This window comes from Schistocerca cancellata, chromosome 4, assembly GCF_023864275.1.
Source record: "Schistocerca cancellata isolate TAMUIC-IGC-003103 chromosome 4, iqSchCanc2.1, whole genome shotgun sequence".
Classification (NCBI taxonomy): domain Eukaryota; kingdom Metazoa; phylum Arthropoda; class Insecta; order Orthoptera; family Acrididae; genus Schistocerca; species Schistocerca cancellata.
Window position 1 is genome coordinate 792989569 of NC_064629.1, and position 16762 is coordinate 793006330.

The following is a 16762-nucleotide window of genomic DNA, read 5'->3' on the forward strand; positions in this document are numbered from 1 at the left end:
CCTCCCTCCTCGCCTCTGCCCCACCCCACTCCCTGCCTCCTCGCCTCTGCCCCACCCCACTCCCTGCCTCCTCGCCTCTGCCCCTCCGTCCATCTCTCCCTCCGTCCCCTCCTTATTGACCTGCCCCCTCGCTGGCATAGAATTTGCAAAAAAGTGCCATTGTTTGAAGGGTTCATGAACAGCAGTGAAGCTCACCTACTGCTAGATACAGAAAGCTGGTTTAACTTGAAATTGATATCAGTTAGAGTTTTGGGAAATTTTAAGTGCGTATCAAAAGGATAGGCAAATCGGAAATGGAGGTGGTGTATTTGCTGCAGCAGACAAGAAACTCAAATCCACTGAGATAGAAATTGAAGCTGCACGTGAGATTGTGTGGGCAAGACTCAGTATCAGGGTTGGATATAACACGATGATTCTGTCCTTTTATCACCCACCAGACTCATCTCCTGATATAACTGAAAACCTTTGTGAAAACCTCAGTTCACTTGTGTGTAAGTTCCCCAATCATACTGTAACCATCGCTGGAGACTGTAATCATCCAACAGTTTAATTGGGAAAACTACTGTTTTGTTAATGCTGGGCATGATGGGAATTTTGTGAAACATTACTTCATGCCTTCTCTGAAAACTATATAGAACAGATAGTAGGAACCACACTCATGATGGAAATATATTGGATCTAATGGCAACAAATAGACCTGTCCTCTTTGAGGATGTTCACACCAAAACTGGTAATGGTATCAAGACACAGTTGACGGTGATGATTGCAAAAGTAGACAATTAAAACAAGCAGAAAGATACAGATGGTCAGTAAACAAAAAAAAAAAAAAAAAAAATCGGTAGTGTCATACGTCCTCGATGGTGAGTGTTCATCAGAGACAAGGGTATTATCAGGAGTGTTCCAGGGAAGTATGATAGGACCCCTGTTGTTCTTCTTTATGTACATCAATGAGTTGACGGACGGACTGGGCAGCAATCTGTGGTTGTTTGCTGATGATACCATGGTGTACGGTATGGTATCGAAGTTGAGTGACTGTAGGAAGATAAAAGACGACTTAGACAAAATTTCCAGTTGGTGTGATGAATGGCAGCTAGCCCTAAATGTGGAAAAATGTAAATTAATGCAGACGAGTAGGAAGATCGAACACATAATGTTTGGATACATTATTACTAGTGTCCTGCATGACACATTAAAGTCATTTAAATATCTGGGCGTAACAGTGCAAAGTGATACGATATGAAATGAAATGATCATGTGAGAACTGTGCTAGGGAAGGCAAATGCTCTATTTCTGTTTATTGGGAGCATTTTAAGAAAGACTGGTTCCCCTGTAAGGACACAGCATATAGGATGCTGGCATGACGTATTATTGAGTACTGCTAGAATGTTTGGGATCTGTACCAGGTCAGATTGAAGTAATTCAGAGGAAGACTGCTAGATTTGTTACTGGTAGTTAGAACAACACACAAGTGTTAAAGAGATGCTTTGGGAACTCAAATGGGAATTCTTGGAGGGAAGACGAAGTTCTTTTCGAGAAACACTATTGAGAAAATTTAAAGAACTGTCATTTGAAGCTGACTGCCAAACAATTCCACTGCCGCTAACATACATTGCCCGTAAGGACCATGAAGGTAAGATTCTAGAAATTTGGGCATATATATATAGGAGGCATATATATAGTCATCTTCCCCTCACTCCATTTGTGAGTGGAACAGGAAAGGAAATATAAAGTAGTGGTACACCGTACGGTGGCTTGTGGAATATTATCTACATCGATGTACATGTAGAGCGTAATGAGATACTTCAAACTTTCAGCACAAGGTTGGAGCGTGTAGAGGAACTATGGCTCAAGTTTAACAAAACAGTTGACCATGTACTGGATAGATATGTACCCATTAGAACAGTTCATAATGGGATGGACCCTCCATGATAAACAGTCACTGTAAAGAAACTTCTAAAGAAACAGAGATTACCACATAATAGGTGTAAAACAAAGTGTAGGGCTATAGGTAAATGCTTAATGAAATTCGTTTGGCTGTCATGAGAGCAATGTATGATGCCTTCAATGACTGCCATAGCAAAATATTGTCAAATGATATATCACAGAACCCAAAGAAATTCTGTTCCTATGTGAAGGCTGTTAGTGGCACTAAAGTTAGTGTCCAGTCCATAGTGAATGAAGCAGGAACTGAGATTGAGAGTAGCAAAGCAAAAGCTGAAATGCTTAACTCTGTTTTCAAATGTTCCTTTACAAAGGAAAATCCAGGAGAATTGCCCCAATTTAATCCTTGTACAGCTGTACAGCTGAAAAGATGACTGAAATAAGTTAGTATCAGTGGTGTTGAGAAATAACTGAAACTGTTAAAACTGAACACAGCCCCAGGGCCCGATAGAATCCCTGTCGGGTTCTATACTGAATTTGTGGCAGTTAGCCCCATGCCCCTTTCTAATTATCATCTGTCATAGATCACTCGAACAAAAAACTGTGCCCAGATCTTTGGAAAAGCACAGGTCACACAAGGCTACAAGAAGGGTTGTAGAAATGATCGGCAAACCTACTGTCCAATATCCTTGACAACAATTTGTTGTAGAATGGTAGAACAGAGCTCCTCAGTGCCTATCAGGATTTCAAAAACAATGATCATATGAAACCCAACTCGCGCTTTTCTCACGTGTCACGCTGAAAACTTTCCATCAAGGCAATCAGGTAGACACTATTTCTTGATTTATGAAAAACATTTGACTCAGTACCACACTTACACTTACTGTCAAAAGTACAAGCATATGGGCTATCATGAGAAATCTGTGACTAGACTGAGTAATTTTTGGTAGGAAGGGTGCAGCATGTTATCTTGGATGGAGAGTCATTGTCGGATGTAGAAGTAACTTTGGTTGTGCCCCAGGGATGTGGGTCGGGAGCCTTGCTGTTCATGTTGTATATTAATGACCCAGCAGGCAATGTTAATAGTAACCTTACGCATTTTGCAGATGACGCAGTTATCTATAATGAAGTACTATCTGAAAGAAGCTGCATAAATATTAAGTAATATCTTGAGAAGATTTTAGAGTGGTACAAAGATTGGCAACTTGACGTAAATGTTTAGAAATGAAAATTTTGTGTACTTCCCAAAATGGAAAAATGTAAACCTTAAGACTATAATATCAGTGAGCTATGGCTGGCATTAGCCAATTCATACAAATACCTGACATAACAATTTTTAGGGAGAGGAAATGAAATGATCCACACAGGTTCAGTCATGGGTAAAGCATGTGGTACACTTAAGTTTACTGGTATGCTACTGGGAACTGCAACAGTCTACAAAGGTGATTTCTTACAAATCACTTATGCAACTGGTTCTAGAATATTGCTAGAGTGTGTGGGACTTTTACCAGATAGGACTAACAGGGGATGTTGAACATAAACAGAAAAGGTTTGTTTAATCCATGGGAGTGTGTCACAGATACTGAAGGATCAGAACTGAAAGACTCTTGAAGATAGACATAAACTATCCCAAGAAAGTCTGTTAACAAAGTTTCAAGAACTGGCTTAAATGAGCTCTGTAGGAATATATTACAGTCCCCCATGTATCTCTTATGTAGGAACAGTGAGGATAAAATTAGAATAATTACTATCTGTTCTATGTGAGTGGAACAGGAAGAAACCCTGACAACTTGTACAATGGGACATACCCTCTGCCATGCCTCTCATGGTGGTTTGCAGAGTATAGATGTAGACGTAGAAGTTTGCTCCATCAGCAGTGAAATCGAGATGGTGGTTACCTGATTTGTTTCCATCAGCCCATCACCGAACATGACACATCGGTTGCTTATACCATACAACATTAAACATCAGCACGAATAAAATAAGGATAGTTAATGTTTGAGGTATTTTAACACACACTGTATTTTGAAACAGTACAAATTTTTGTTTTATTGGAATAAAAACATCATCAGTGGTCTGTAATGAAAGATATTTACCCTGTGGCTTGCTTTTTAGATTGGAAAACAGTTACAAAAGAGGTTGATTTTGCTAACGGTATTTTATGTCCAATTTTTGCTTACACTGGGAAACGCTCTCTGCTTGCACATTTTCAGGGTATTCTTTTGTTTGGCATTGATTCTGGCCTAATCCCACATTGCTTTGCAGCAATATGCATTTCGTGGTTTAAAAGACAACAAAATGAAACACCACAAAGCAATGTGACATTAGACCAGAATCAAGAGTGCCCTTGTACCTCAAAAATGCACAGCCAACGGCGTTTCCTGATGTGAGCAAAAATGAGACATAAAATATCATAAGAAAAATAAACATCTTTTGTAAGAAACTTTTTTTTTAACATAGAATGCAAGCCAAAATATAAATACCTTCAATTGGAGACCACCAATGATGGTTTTATTCCAAAATTATGAAACACATTTGGTGACTAAAAACGTATTTTCTTGTAATTGCAAAGGTAGATTTAAAGTACTTTCAATATTTTTATTGCAGATACAGACAGTATGGTGCCACAAGTGAGGTTAATGTCTCAAAATATAAACAGTTACGTAAAAGCAAAGCTATGCCTTCACAAATTGTTGCTAGGCAGGAACTTAATAGCACAGCTCATCGTGTCAAAAATATTAGGCTATTTTTGAATGCGTTGTGATTTACCTCGCTCATGTGTGGGGGCCCTTAAAGCTGCCACTGCTCTGCAGCACTGTTGATTTTCGAAGTTGGCTACAGTGTTAGTCCAAATTTGTAAGATTTCTGCCAGTTGCTCTATACGGGTCCCCAAGGGCACCAAGATGCAAATTACAGCTGTGACTCAGTTAGGAAACATGGATCTAAGAGTTGGCAGTTGCCAACTGGTTCATACAGGCAATAAGACATTAATAGTAAGTTAACGGTTATTCATGAAGCAAAGGCCACAAACAACTGTATAACAGGCAAGAATAAAGTAGAGAACACCAGTTCCCCACATCAGACTTTCAGGGGACCAAAGCAAGGAAGGGTACAACATTTTGAGTAGCAATTGTTCAGTAAGAACTAGAAAACTCAATGAAGGCTTCCCGATTGCTCGAAGTTATCAGAATGAAGGCACTGGAGGTAAAAAAGAATTTTCCAACTACACGCGTCTCTGAATTCAAAGCAAGTACTGGCTGATGTGTGAGTATGCTGAAAAAAGTGGGGCTTACATTACAATGCAGAACTACGTCAAGTCAAAGACTTCCTATCATGTATGACGAAGAACTAGTTGCATGTCAGCACCACATAATCAATCTTAGGAAATGGCATGACTGTTTGCTTGACCATATGGGCAATGCCAGTCAGATGCCCATTTATTTTGATACGCTTACTAATGTTACTGTCAAATACTTTCAGGGAAACACCTCACCTGGGAAGTTGTGGCTCTGATAGTAAAGAACAGCACAAAACTGATGGTCATTTCTGGTAGCATGACCTCACAACTTCAAGTAATGGATATTGTTGTGACAGCGTTTGAGTGACGGCTTCACAGAGCCCATGCACCCACTCCAGGGAGGAAGTTGAAAAACCCCTCAGTATGCATGCTGGACCAGTGGTTCTGTACTGCTTGGGGCAGAATCTATTATGACGGATTCAAAAAGTACTGTATATCCAATACTATGGATGGCTCAAATGAGAATATACTATGGGATGGGTGTCAGGAAGGAAGAAATCTAGTAGGCTTACAAATGAAGATAGTGATACCTCTGATTATGACAAGTAAAAATATTGATACCACAGAAACAGTAAGCAGAAAAGAAATGAAAATTGAGATAAACCATTTCATTTTGTTCATTTTATTTCTCCTTTTATTATTAAAATATAAGACGGCCAACAAAGGGTATAAGTGTAGAATGTGTATAACGAGAACTTTTTGTGGAGATACTTTTATCAGTAAAACAGCTTGTAATTTTGTTTAGTCATATTATGTTAAAAATAAAATTTTCCAAACGAGCCACTTAAAAAAAAAAAAAGGGAGGGCGTTGTCTTATACATGGTTAAATACAGTAGTTGTTAAACTGCACTTGGACTGGAAAGAGCCAGTTGGAAGTCCTGCTGATGCAAGTAATTTTTTTCTGAGATTTTGCTGGCAGTCCAGTGAATGCCAAGACATTTCTTTCTTAAAGAGTGAGACACAAATTTGTCCTTGTCTCCAGATGACTTGAAAGCAGTGAAACGCTTAACTCTAAATGTTACGTTAGTTGTGGAATCTCTTGTTACTATTTCTGGATTTCTATTGCGCAGTGAACTCCAAAATTACCAGTGGTTGGTTATTTGGTTGATTCCCAGACATTTGGTATTGTTAAAATTACTTGTGTTCATAGTGAGAGATGGAATGAATACCACTGATTTGTGTATGGAGCTCAGTGGGCAGCATTTTCTAGCCACTAGATTGCTAAAGTTGTCAGCCAGACATCAGGTATCACATCGATAACAAGAAACACTTGGCAAAATATCTTCTGGGTTCAAAAATCATGAACATATAGTGTGTCCGCAATGCTTCAGGAAGCACACCTTCTAATTTATAGGAGTGACAGTTCATAACTGACTGTGCAGTAATATATCTGGTGACAGTGTGATTTCTCTCTCTCCCAATAAAGTCCTGTGTGTGTTTCCAAGCTGTGCTGACAAGGGAACCTCCCCATCGCACCCCCCTCAGATTTAGTTGTAAGTCGGCGCAGTGGATAGGCCTAGAAAAACTGAACACAGATCAACCGAGAAAACAGGAAGAAGTTGTGTGGAACTATGAAAAAAATGAGCAAAATATACAAACTGAGTAGTCCATGCACAAGATAGGCAACATCAAGGATATTCTGAGCTCAGGAGCGCCGTGGTCCCGTGGTTAGCGTGAGCAGCTGCGGAGCAAGAGGTCCATGGTTCAAGTCTTCCCTTGAGTGAAAAGTTCACTTTCTTTATTTTCGCAAAGTTATGATCTGTCCGTTCGTTCATTGACATCTCTGTTCATTGTAATAAGTTTAGTGTCTGTGTTTTGCGACTGCTCTGCACCGCAAAACCGTGCGATTAGTAGACAAAATGACGTGCCTCTCCAATGGGAACCGAAAACGTTTGATCGCAAGGTCTTAGGTCAACCGATTCCTCCACAGGAAAACGCGTCTGATATATTCTATATGACACTGGTGATGGCATGTGCACCACATGACAGGAATATGTTGTTGACCCACCTAACGTGTACACTTGGCGAATGGGTAAAAAGATTCTTCTACCTTGCTCGATTTAGGTTTTCTTGTGGATGTGATAATCACTCCCAAAAAAGTGATTAAAACATAAGAGTGTCACATAAACTGCAACAAATGAATACAACAGTTTCACAGTCACAGTTTTCTCTGTGCTCTGTCAAAACATATGTCTTTAAAGTTTTCAAATTTTTCCATGTGTAGACCGTCAAATCCTGCATATGTCCAAGCAAATCTGAACATGTCCTGGAATTGCAGAGAGCAAAGTTGATTATGTGTGAGTGCCTGAACTTTGATAATTGTCTGAAAATAAAAAATTTTTTCACTCGAGGGATGACTTGAACCATGGACCTCTCGTTCCGCAGCTGCTCACGCTAACCACGGGACCACAGAGCTCCTCCGTTCATACTCTCCTTGATGTTGCCTATCTTGCACATGGACTACTCAGTTTGTATATTTTGCTTTTTTTTCATAGTTCCATACAACTTCTTCCTATTTTCTCGATTAATCTGTGTTCAGTTTTTCAAGGCTTATCCACTGTGCCAACTTATAACTAAATCTGAGGGGGGTGCGATGGGGAGGTTCCCTTGTGAGAGCAAATTTTTGATCCTGAACAATGAGAAGATTTTGTTGCATTAGCAGGTGAAAACCTTCATCTGCACAAGGTGGTTTGTCATTTACCTAGTGCCTTCAGACACTGCTACTGATTGGGAGGTTGCCTAGTGAAATGAAATGATTCCGAGTAATACATTTACTGTGTCATGGTTATAAGTGCTGTTATTAGTTGTTTGTTTGGAGCTATTTTAAGAGGATGAAAAAGTGTGTGTGCACAGCTTCCACATTTCCATTACAAAAAAAGAAAACTACTTCTGTCATTCCACAGGTTGTGATATTTGTGCTTCCATGGTCTTCCAATTCGTTGATAAGACGGAGGTGGTGATACCCATTTTGTATTTTGAAAGCCATATTTTTATCAATCACAATTTTGTGTATTTGAGTTTTTAGGTTCGCTTTCAGTTTCAAATTTCTTTGTATGTGTAGGCTTTTGTATAGCTCAAAGCTTTTGCATATGTATGGATATCTTTGCAACTCTTAGTTAATTTTCTGTTGTGATTCACGCAGTGTTTCTCAGAATATACTGTGAAGTAATTTTTCTCCATTACTGGAGCTCACTGATTTTTGTCTGGAAATGTAAATGGAACTGTTGTTTGTTGCCTCAACCATCCTGCATTATATTCATAACATGAAATTAAGCAAATGGGCTGAAATGAGAGGTATGTTTCTAATGGAAAGCAGTAAGATGCAGCGGCGTAAAATTATATCAGGTGTTAAACTGATCAAATATGCAGATATGGTAATGTAACGAATATATAGGAAAAACTGAAAATTTATACCAAACTAAGACTCAAACCCAGATTTTCTGCTTGACTATGGATTTGCCTTCATGCCTGACTTTAAGTTGCCACTGATGTTCCTACCTAAGACGTCCAGACACAACTACAATAAATTATCCCGTAGGGTATGTGGGAATAGCACTACTGGGAAAATTTGGATGGTGTGAGGACTAATGGAATTACCTCCATTCCCCCTGTTGCGCTATTTTCACGTACCCCATGCGAGAATATGTGGTGGTGTGCTTGGAGCCGCGCGGGATTAGCCGTGCGGTCTAATGTGCTGCAGTCATGGACTGTGCGGTTGGTCCCGCCGGAGGTCCGAGTCCTCCCTCGGGCATGAGTGTGTGTGTGTGTTTGTCCTTAGGATAATTTAGGTTAAGTAGTGTGTAAGCTTAGGGACTGATGACCTTAGCAGTTAAGTCCCATAAGATTTCACACACATTTGAACGTTTGGTGTGCTTGGAAATCAAAAATCCAGACTTAACTGACAGTGAAAATTTGTCCTTCAGGTGTACTCGGATATCCTAGGAAACTGTTCCTCATTAGCAGTAAATCATAGTTCTGATATGGTACAAAATTTTATCACTACTTCATCATTATATTCATATCATTTGATTTTAAAATATTTTTTTGTAATGATAAATTGTGGTTATTTTACAATGGTATATACCATGAGAAGGTAGGAAGGGAAGGAAGGTTACATCTTTTGGATGTCCCCACTGATGCTTTCACTTGAAAAAAGTAAATGAATGACAATTCAACTGACAGATAAAACTACAACAGATTGCCATGATCGTTTTCATTCGGTTTTTCCGATCAATATGTGTAATGCTGTGATTAAAAGATTATTCCAGGCTGTGAGCAAAGTTGCCAGCTTTTCTGTTACTATGATAGGCAGTCAAATGAAAATTAGGTAGATGGAAAAAGTAAGTATACTGTTTATTGTTTCAAAAGTAATTACCATATCTCTTAATACATTATCCCACTGCAAAACAAGATGGTCAGTGCATTCATTGAAAATTGTTTGCAGTTTCCTATGCAACCAATTGCATCTAAGTGTACACCTCTTAATCCAAAGCAAATTGACAACCAGAGTTGTTTCTTCAGAGCTCCAAAAATATGGAAATTACATGGGAAGAGATTGTGACTGTATGGAGGATAGGTAAGGGCTTCCCAGCGAAACTTTTGCAGCAGGGGGAAACAACCTTGGCAACATGTGGGTAGGCCCTTACACGTCCTCCATACAGTCCCGATCTTGCCTCGTGCAGTTTGTGTATTCTTGGAGCCTGAAGAAACACATTTGTGGCCGTTTATGATTCGGTTGAAAATGTGTACACCTAGGTCCAATTGTGGTTCCGTAGGCAACTGCAAACATTTTTTCATGAAGGAATGGACTTCGTGTCACATTGGGTAAATACATTAACAGTTACAATGATTACTTTACTTATTTTTTCCCGTCTGTCATTTGACTGCCCCCCTCCCCCCCCCCCCCAAAAAAAAATCTCTCTCTCTCTCTCTCTCTCTCTCTCTCTCTCTCTCTCTCTCTCTCTCTCTCTCTTTCCCTTTCCCTTTCTTTCTCTTTCCCCTCTGCTTTACAATCTTCTGGTGATGAACAAGGAGGCTACAACTTGGGGTAGGTTCATGACATGATAGTGGCCCCTACTTATCAACATGGTGGTGGTGGTCTGATTAATTCGCTACATTATACATCAGTAAAAACAGTTGCAGTACTTACTTATGGTCTAATGCCAATTCAATTTCTCACCTTCAGTGCAGTGCTGTTGGCTGCAGTTCTCCACGCACTTAATATGTTCTACAGTCTAGAGCAGTAATCACAACTAGGGTGATTGAAAATGACACATTGAAACAAGTTCACTTATAAATTTCCTTTTCATACCAGAATAGTTGTGACAACCCCCCCCCCCCTCCCCTCCTCCTCCTCCTCCTCCTCCTCCTCCTCCTCCTCCTCCTCCTCCTTCCACAGTTATTGTGTGCCACTATTAGTAACTGTCTGATGGAAAATAGTTCACTGTTCACACAAAGAGATCCGGAACTGAAGCTTCAGTCAATGATATGCTTTTTTCAGTCTTAAAATTTGTGTAAAAAATATTTGGCTGAAAATGTTATCCTGCTCAAATTGTCATTTTGGTTGAATTCTTGTTATGCTTAATATTACTACTTTTCTATAGTCGAGTTGGTGTAAGATGATCCATGACAGCTAGCACCACTGTTACAAGCTTTCAGCTGTGAAGTGCAATTAACTGCAGGCAAAAAAGATAAGTCATTTATACAGCTGTGACAACAGTGAGGTGCTGCTACCATAGAGACTTCGACAAAATCGTATTAGCCGCTTGGTTAAGTCAGGCACGTGGAGCTGCCATAGTCAGCCCACTGCACTGCTGTGCATCTACTTACACTGAGTTGACTATAGGACAGTCAGTGGCCTTTTACCTGTACTGTGTCATTGCTGTGTATATTATGTCTCATGTTCTATAAAAATAATTTCTGTTGGCAACACTTCTCATTTAACGCATTTTTTATCTCCATGAAGGCGCCAAATGGCAGTCCTGCGTATGCTGGAAAGGAACTTGTGCAGTGTTGGGGATAAAGATTATAAGAAGAAGGAATATTTTGTGAAACGAAAGCTGAAAATACCTGCTAGTTGGATATATGAGATAAAAGCTCACAAATCTCTTGGTCAAGCAAAGTAAGTAAAATTTGAGTTTGAATGCTTTACAGGGCACCTGTCAATTAAAGTTGTTGAACACAAAATTTCTTGAATGCAGTATACATTTTGATGGATATGTTAATGTATCATATGGTGCATACTTCATTCAGGCAAGCATTTACAACCACCACATGTTGTGCAGACAGTATAGTTTGAACATTGTACACTTAATTAATTTTGTAAAGAATGAAGAAAATTAATGGTAGTAGTTTTGTAATGGCTCAATCTTGATTGATTTTAGGATGCTCAGGAAGCGAGGTTAGTTTGGCAGATAGTAAATTTCCTGATTATCTTCAAGATTCCTATTGTAACCTAATAAATTTATCGGCAAAGTGGCTTTGAAAAAGCCTCCCTAATTTGCTAGCAATCTTCCTATTGGAAGATAATTCTTTGCTTTGCCCATCTCCAATAGTCTCTCGATGATGGACAGAAACTCAGTATAAATGACACAAATATCAGTGAGCATATACCCAAATCGTATTGGAAACTAGTTTAGACAACAAATGAAGGAAGTATTCAGGCCTTTAAATCATGCTTCCAAGAAGGTGTTCCCATTCTTTATGGTACACAGTGCCGCAATCTAAAAGTGCAGTTCGGTCAGTGATGTATTGGAGCTGTTAGTGTGCAAAATGGGTTTCCAGCATTCAAACCAAAGACAACACCAATAACTAATAGATCACCATTGGTATAAAAACTTGATGCAAAAGGAAGTGTGATCTGTATATCAGATTAGAATTTTCAGACAACCCAGTTCAGCTACATCATTACAGCAAGTATTGTAAAATAATGAGTAAAGTTATTGAGAAACCTAAAAGTCTGTATTTAACCTTAAAAATAATGTTAGTAAAATAAAAATTGTTAGTTAAGTAGGGATTATACTGGTGCTGCCTTTACAAATAGAGCCTCAGACATTTTTATAACATTGAAAATAACAATGCATTTAATTTTAGAAAAAAGCAACTGAAAAATACAATCAGTATTTTTGTGTTGCTGGGAAAACAAGATACAAAGACATTACAGAAAATGCCGCTGAATTTCTGAAAGTGTTCCCTTGACCCATTGAAACAGAAGTAAAGCCCTCTTAACAATGTATGAAGCAAGCGAACATCTTCAAAAAGCAAAAGATTAATAGTGGTAGGCAATTTTTAAAGTACACTGCTAAAAACCTACTGTCTCACTTGAGACAGCATTGTTTAAAGTCCTTGAAAAATTGCTGTATGCCAGAATTGCAATGCATCTTGATAACTTAAATATGCAATCATTTTTCAGGCATGCATCCAGGACAGCAATATTACTTCCTCCGAAATTTTCTCTTGTAACTATACAGCCATCGTAAAGATGAATCTGTGACTGAACTAAAACCACTTCACACAATGATGTACTGTAAAGTAAATGCCCATCAATCATTGGAAAGACAACAGGCACAAGAGCTTCAGTAAATAGGAACTTGAAAAGTTAGCATTTGCAATAAGTATGGATACAGATGGAAACTTTGTCTCAAAATGTGAAATTACCTAATAAATGCTATTTCACAGCAAATTGTATCAAAATGAACCATTTTAACAGACATGGTTTGAAATAGCTTGAGTTTCTGAAATAGCTTGATTTTCTGCATATAAATACAAAAAATGTGGCCAGTTGTCAGTTGCATGTCATCGAGCAAAGCTCAGTTCGAAAACATAAAGTGCATAAGAACTTGTTTACAACTAAAAAGTGCATGAACAGAACAACGTATCGATGTGCGCGATGCTCTAGTGTCACACAAAATGTTGGGTGGTTTGATGGTTGGTATAAAATATACACAATGTAGTGAAACATAGGACTCGGCTGTTGGACCTAACATCTTAGAATAAAGAAATGAGTATGGTTGTCTGCTAGTTGAAGTTCAAAACTTGGTATAATGGGGAGATTTTAATGTGTCTTAAGGTGGTGGATGTTTTGAACTCTGTGTGCATCAAATACTGGTAGACATTCGGCCTAAACTACCTTGTTTACACGACACTGCAAACCTCAACAAGCAATTACATGATAGCCATTACCAAACACTTTCTATTGCGCATTGTTCATTGTTTCCTTATTTAGAATCCCGTCATAGAGTATGACCATCACAACTCCAGAAGTCATTGGCGATCTGTACGACTGTGTCAGTTCTGCTCTTACAGAAAAACAGAAGGTGGGTGTAGGCTGACTGCCCTGCAGGAGGGAGAGTGGGATTGTTTCTCCACACAGCTCCTCTCCCCTCTGGCAGTCTCACCAGTCTTGAACATGCAAAAAGTCTTCCACTGAAGTGCAAATAGGTATTTTCAGTTCTATTTCTATGCCAAGCTTCTTGTTGGTTCCATATGTAGTATTTTTAAGTATGAGTTGCACAGCTATGAATGCCCCTGAAAGGTCAGAATTAATATTTGGCAGTTTTTTGTAATAATCTATTGGGTAAGAAAAGAAAAATGTCAACACACCTTAAATCAGAGAACTGTTCGCCGGCAGGAAAACGCTCCTGTTCTAAACAGAAACAATCATTGGGTGAAAGTATTGATAGGTCCAAAGATGAAAACAAAGAAACACCACTTTAGGAAAAAATTTGTAAGTTTTTGCAAAAGTAAACCCACTCAAAAAGCTCCCAAATCACTACATTCTTTAAGTCAGTTTCAGAGCACTAAGGTTCCGTCTTGAGGCACATCATAAAAGCCTTTCAAATTAGTAAGTCTGATCATTTACAGGCAACAACAAATTCAAATGTGAATTTCGCCACAAATACACGAGGCAGTTGGCACAAGTATCGGTCGTAGATAAGGTAGTTGCTCATAGATAAAACTTCATCCATCTAGGAATAAACCATACCAAATGCAAAGTCAGAAAATCCATAGTGCTTATGAATTGTGTGTTCATTTATTAAACTTGACAGCATGTATTTGAATACTAGGCAGCAAAAAGTGCCGTAAAAGGCAAATGTGAAATGAATTACTTCCTTTGTCAAGCTCAGTTGTCTGCAAATTTATTTATTTATTTATTTATTTATTTTATTTTTTGTATTCTTGTATTTTTTTACCCCCCCCCCCCCCTCCTCCACTGCTTTCTTGACCACTGAATCCCAATGGGATGAGGCTGTATTCAGTATCTTGAGTTTCCTGTAATCCATGGAATGGCCAGTAGAAATCCAAAGTTTAGCTACTCCTAATTCGTCATGGACAAGAGGACAGTAAGCCAGTTTACAAATAAAGAAAAGTGGAACATTATTCAGGAAGTGGACAAAAATTCACACATAAAGTGTGTTGATACTGCTTGAAAACTAAACATTCCTCTATCAACATTAAATATAATAGTGAGCAAACAAAAAATAATTAAAGCAGCATGTTCGGACAGAGGAAATTGCAAGCAAAATAGTGCACAACAGTCTGTTCTCAGAATGGGAAAATGTACTACTTAAGTGGATAAAACATGCTTGTGCTTTGAACATTTCAGTAGACAGTACAGTGGTTCATGCTAAAGCAAGATATTTGGCATAGAAGTTGGGACTCTTAAGATTTCAAGGTATCCGACGGTTGGAATGAAACATTCCAGAACAGACATAATTTAGTGTATAAATATGTTTGAAGAGAGGCTGGAAGTGTGAATGTTGACAATGTTCAGTCGTGGAAAAATACTCTTCTATTTGTCACAGGAAAGTACAGTCTCAATGTTTTTAATGCAGATCAACAGGCTCTCCCCCTCCCCTCTTTGGCGAAAAATTTAGTGAAGAGAGGCTAACTGCTGTATTATATTCTAACAAAGATGTAACAGAAAAGTTGTTGCCAGTAATAATTGGAAAGACAGAGTCCACGATGCTTCAAAAATGTGGGGATATTTCCATGTTGATATACATCAAATGAGAGTGCACGGGTAAAAACTACTGCTTTTGAACAATTTTTGCATGCCATGGGTGCAAAACTGGGCTTTACAAAAAGGAAAATATTTCTGTTTATTGACCAATGTGCAGTGCATCCCTAAGATACACTACAGTAAAATGATGTAGATGTTTTTTCCTCCCAGTTCTAAAAGTCACCTGCAGATACTTGAGTAAGGTGTTACAAAATGCCTGAAACAAAAATACGTGAAGGTTCTTGTGCAGAAGAGACTGGCTTGCCCTCATTGTACAGTGAAAAAGGTTATGACCTGGGATGCTATGCATTTTGTAAAAAGTGACTGGGATTCTGTGCAAGAAAGCACAATCTCAAACTGCTTCAAGGAGGATGGCTTTCATCGGATACTGGCAGAAGACATCACACCAGAAAACTAAGTAATTGCAGCTGAACAGTGGCAGCAAATAATAGGACAAGAAGAAAACGATTACTGTCTTAGCTTCAATGAATATGTTGACTGTGACTAAGGTGTTGCTGTTCGTCAGTCCATGATAGTTGATGATGTGTTGAAGGAACAGATGGCAGAGAAACCAGAGGAAAGTGAAGACAAGGGTGAACTGGAACCTTCACCATTTCCTACAATGTCGAAAGCTATTGATGCAATGGTCACAGTTACGCATTATGTTCGTTTTGAAGTCAATGGTGTGTTAAACACGGTAACAAAGATAGACAATACAGTATTAAAATTGGATAAAAGAAACCTTCATGAAGACAGGAGTACGCACTGTATGTTATCATGCTTTAGTGTAGTTAGGCTAACAGGATGTACAGTATACTGATAGTTTGTTGAAATGACAACCCTTATTTTGTTACCAGTAGTGATTCACTAATGAAGAGAGGCTAAATGAAGAATGTTAGTTTGTTTTGAGAACTGTAATAATAATTGCAGTTTTAGTGTCTTTTCATTTTTTCTTCAGCACATGCCACATAGATATTTTGGATGCTAGTAGGTGCACTGTCATGTCACGTGACTCCCCTGCTTTCCATTAGGCTGATGGCATAAGTGTACATATCCAATGTGTTGGATTTAGCCAGTGTCACTGTATTTAACACATTTCCAGAATGCTTTAGACACCATTCCTCACAAGCATCTTCTAACCAAATTGTGTGCCTATGAAATATCACCTCAGTTGTGCAACTGGATTCGTTATTTCCTGTCAGAAAGGTCACAGTTCGTAGTAATAGATGGAAAGTTGTCAAATAAAACAGAAATAATATCCGGTGTTCCCCAAGGAAGTTGTTCCTGATCTATATTAACGACATAAGAGACAATCTGAGTAGCCATCTTAGACTGTTTGCAGATGATGCTGTCATTTACCATCTTGTAAAGTCATCACATGACCGAAATGAATTGCAAAATAATTTAGATAAGATATCTGTATGGTGCGAAAAGTGGCGATTGACTGAATGGAGAAAAGTGTGAAGTTATCCACATGAGTACTAAAAGAAATCCGCTAAATTTAGATCACGCTGTACATTCAACTAAATACTTCGGGATTACGATCACAAATACCCTAAATTGAAACAATCACATAGATAATA

The 16762-nt window shown here is 38.6% G+C and overlaps 1 protein-coding gene across 2 annotated transcripts in view; it reads left to right on the plus strand.

Annotated features, from left to right (window-relative positions):
* The window catches only part of LOC126184682 (nuclear pore complex protein Nup98-Nup96-like), a 222623-nt gene that overhangs the window by 175408 nt on the left and 30453 nt on the right, over positions 1 to 16762 (plus strand). For both annotated transcript variants that reach the window (XM_049927176.1, XM_049927174.1), the window contains one exon: positions 11145 to 11300. In XM_049927176.1, coding sequence (XP_049783133.1) covers positions 11145 to 11300 — 156 coding nt within the window. The remainder of the gene's footprint in view (positions 1 to 11144; positions 11301 to 16762) is intronic.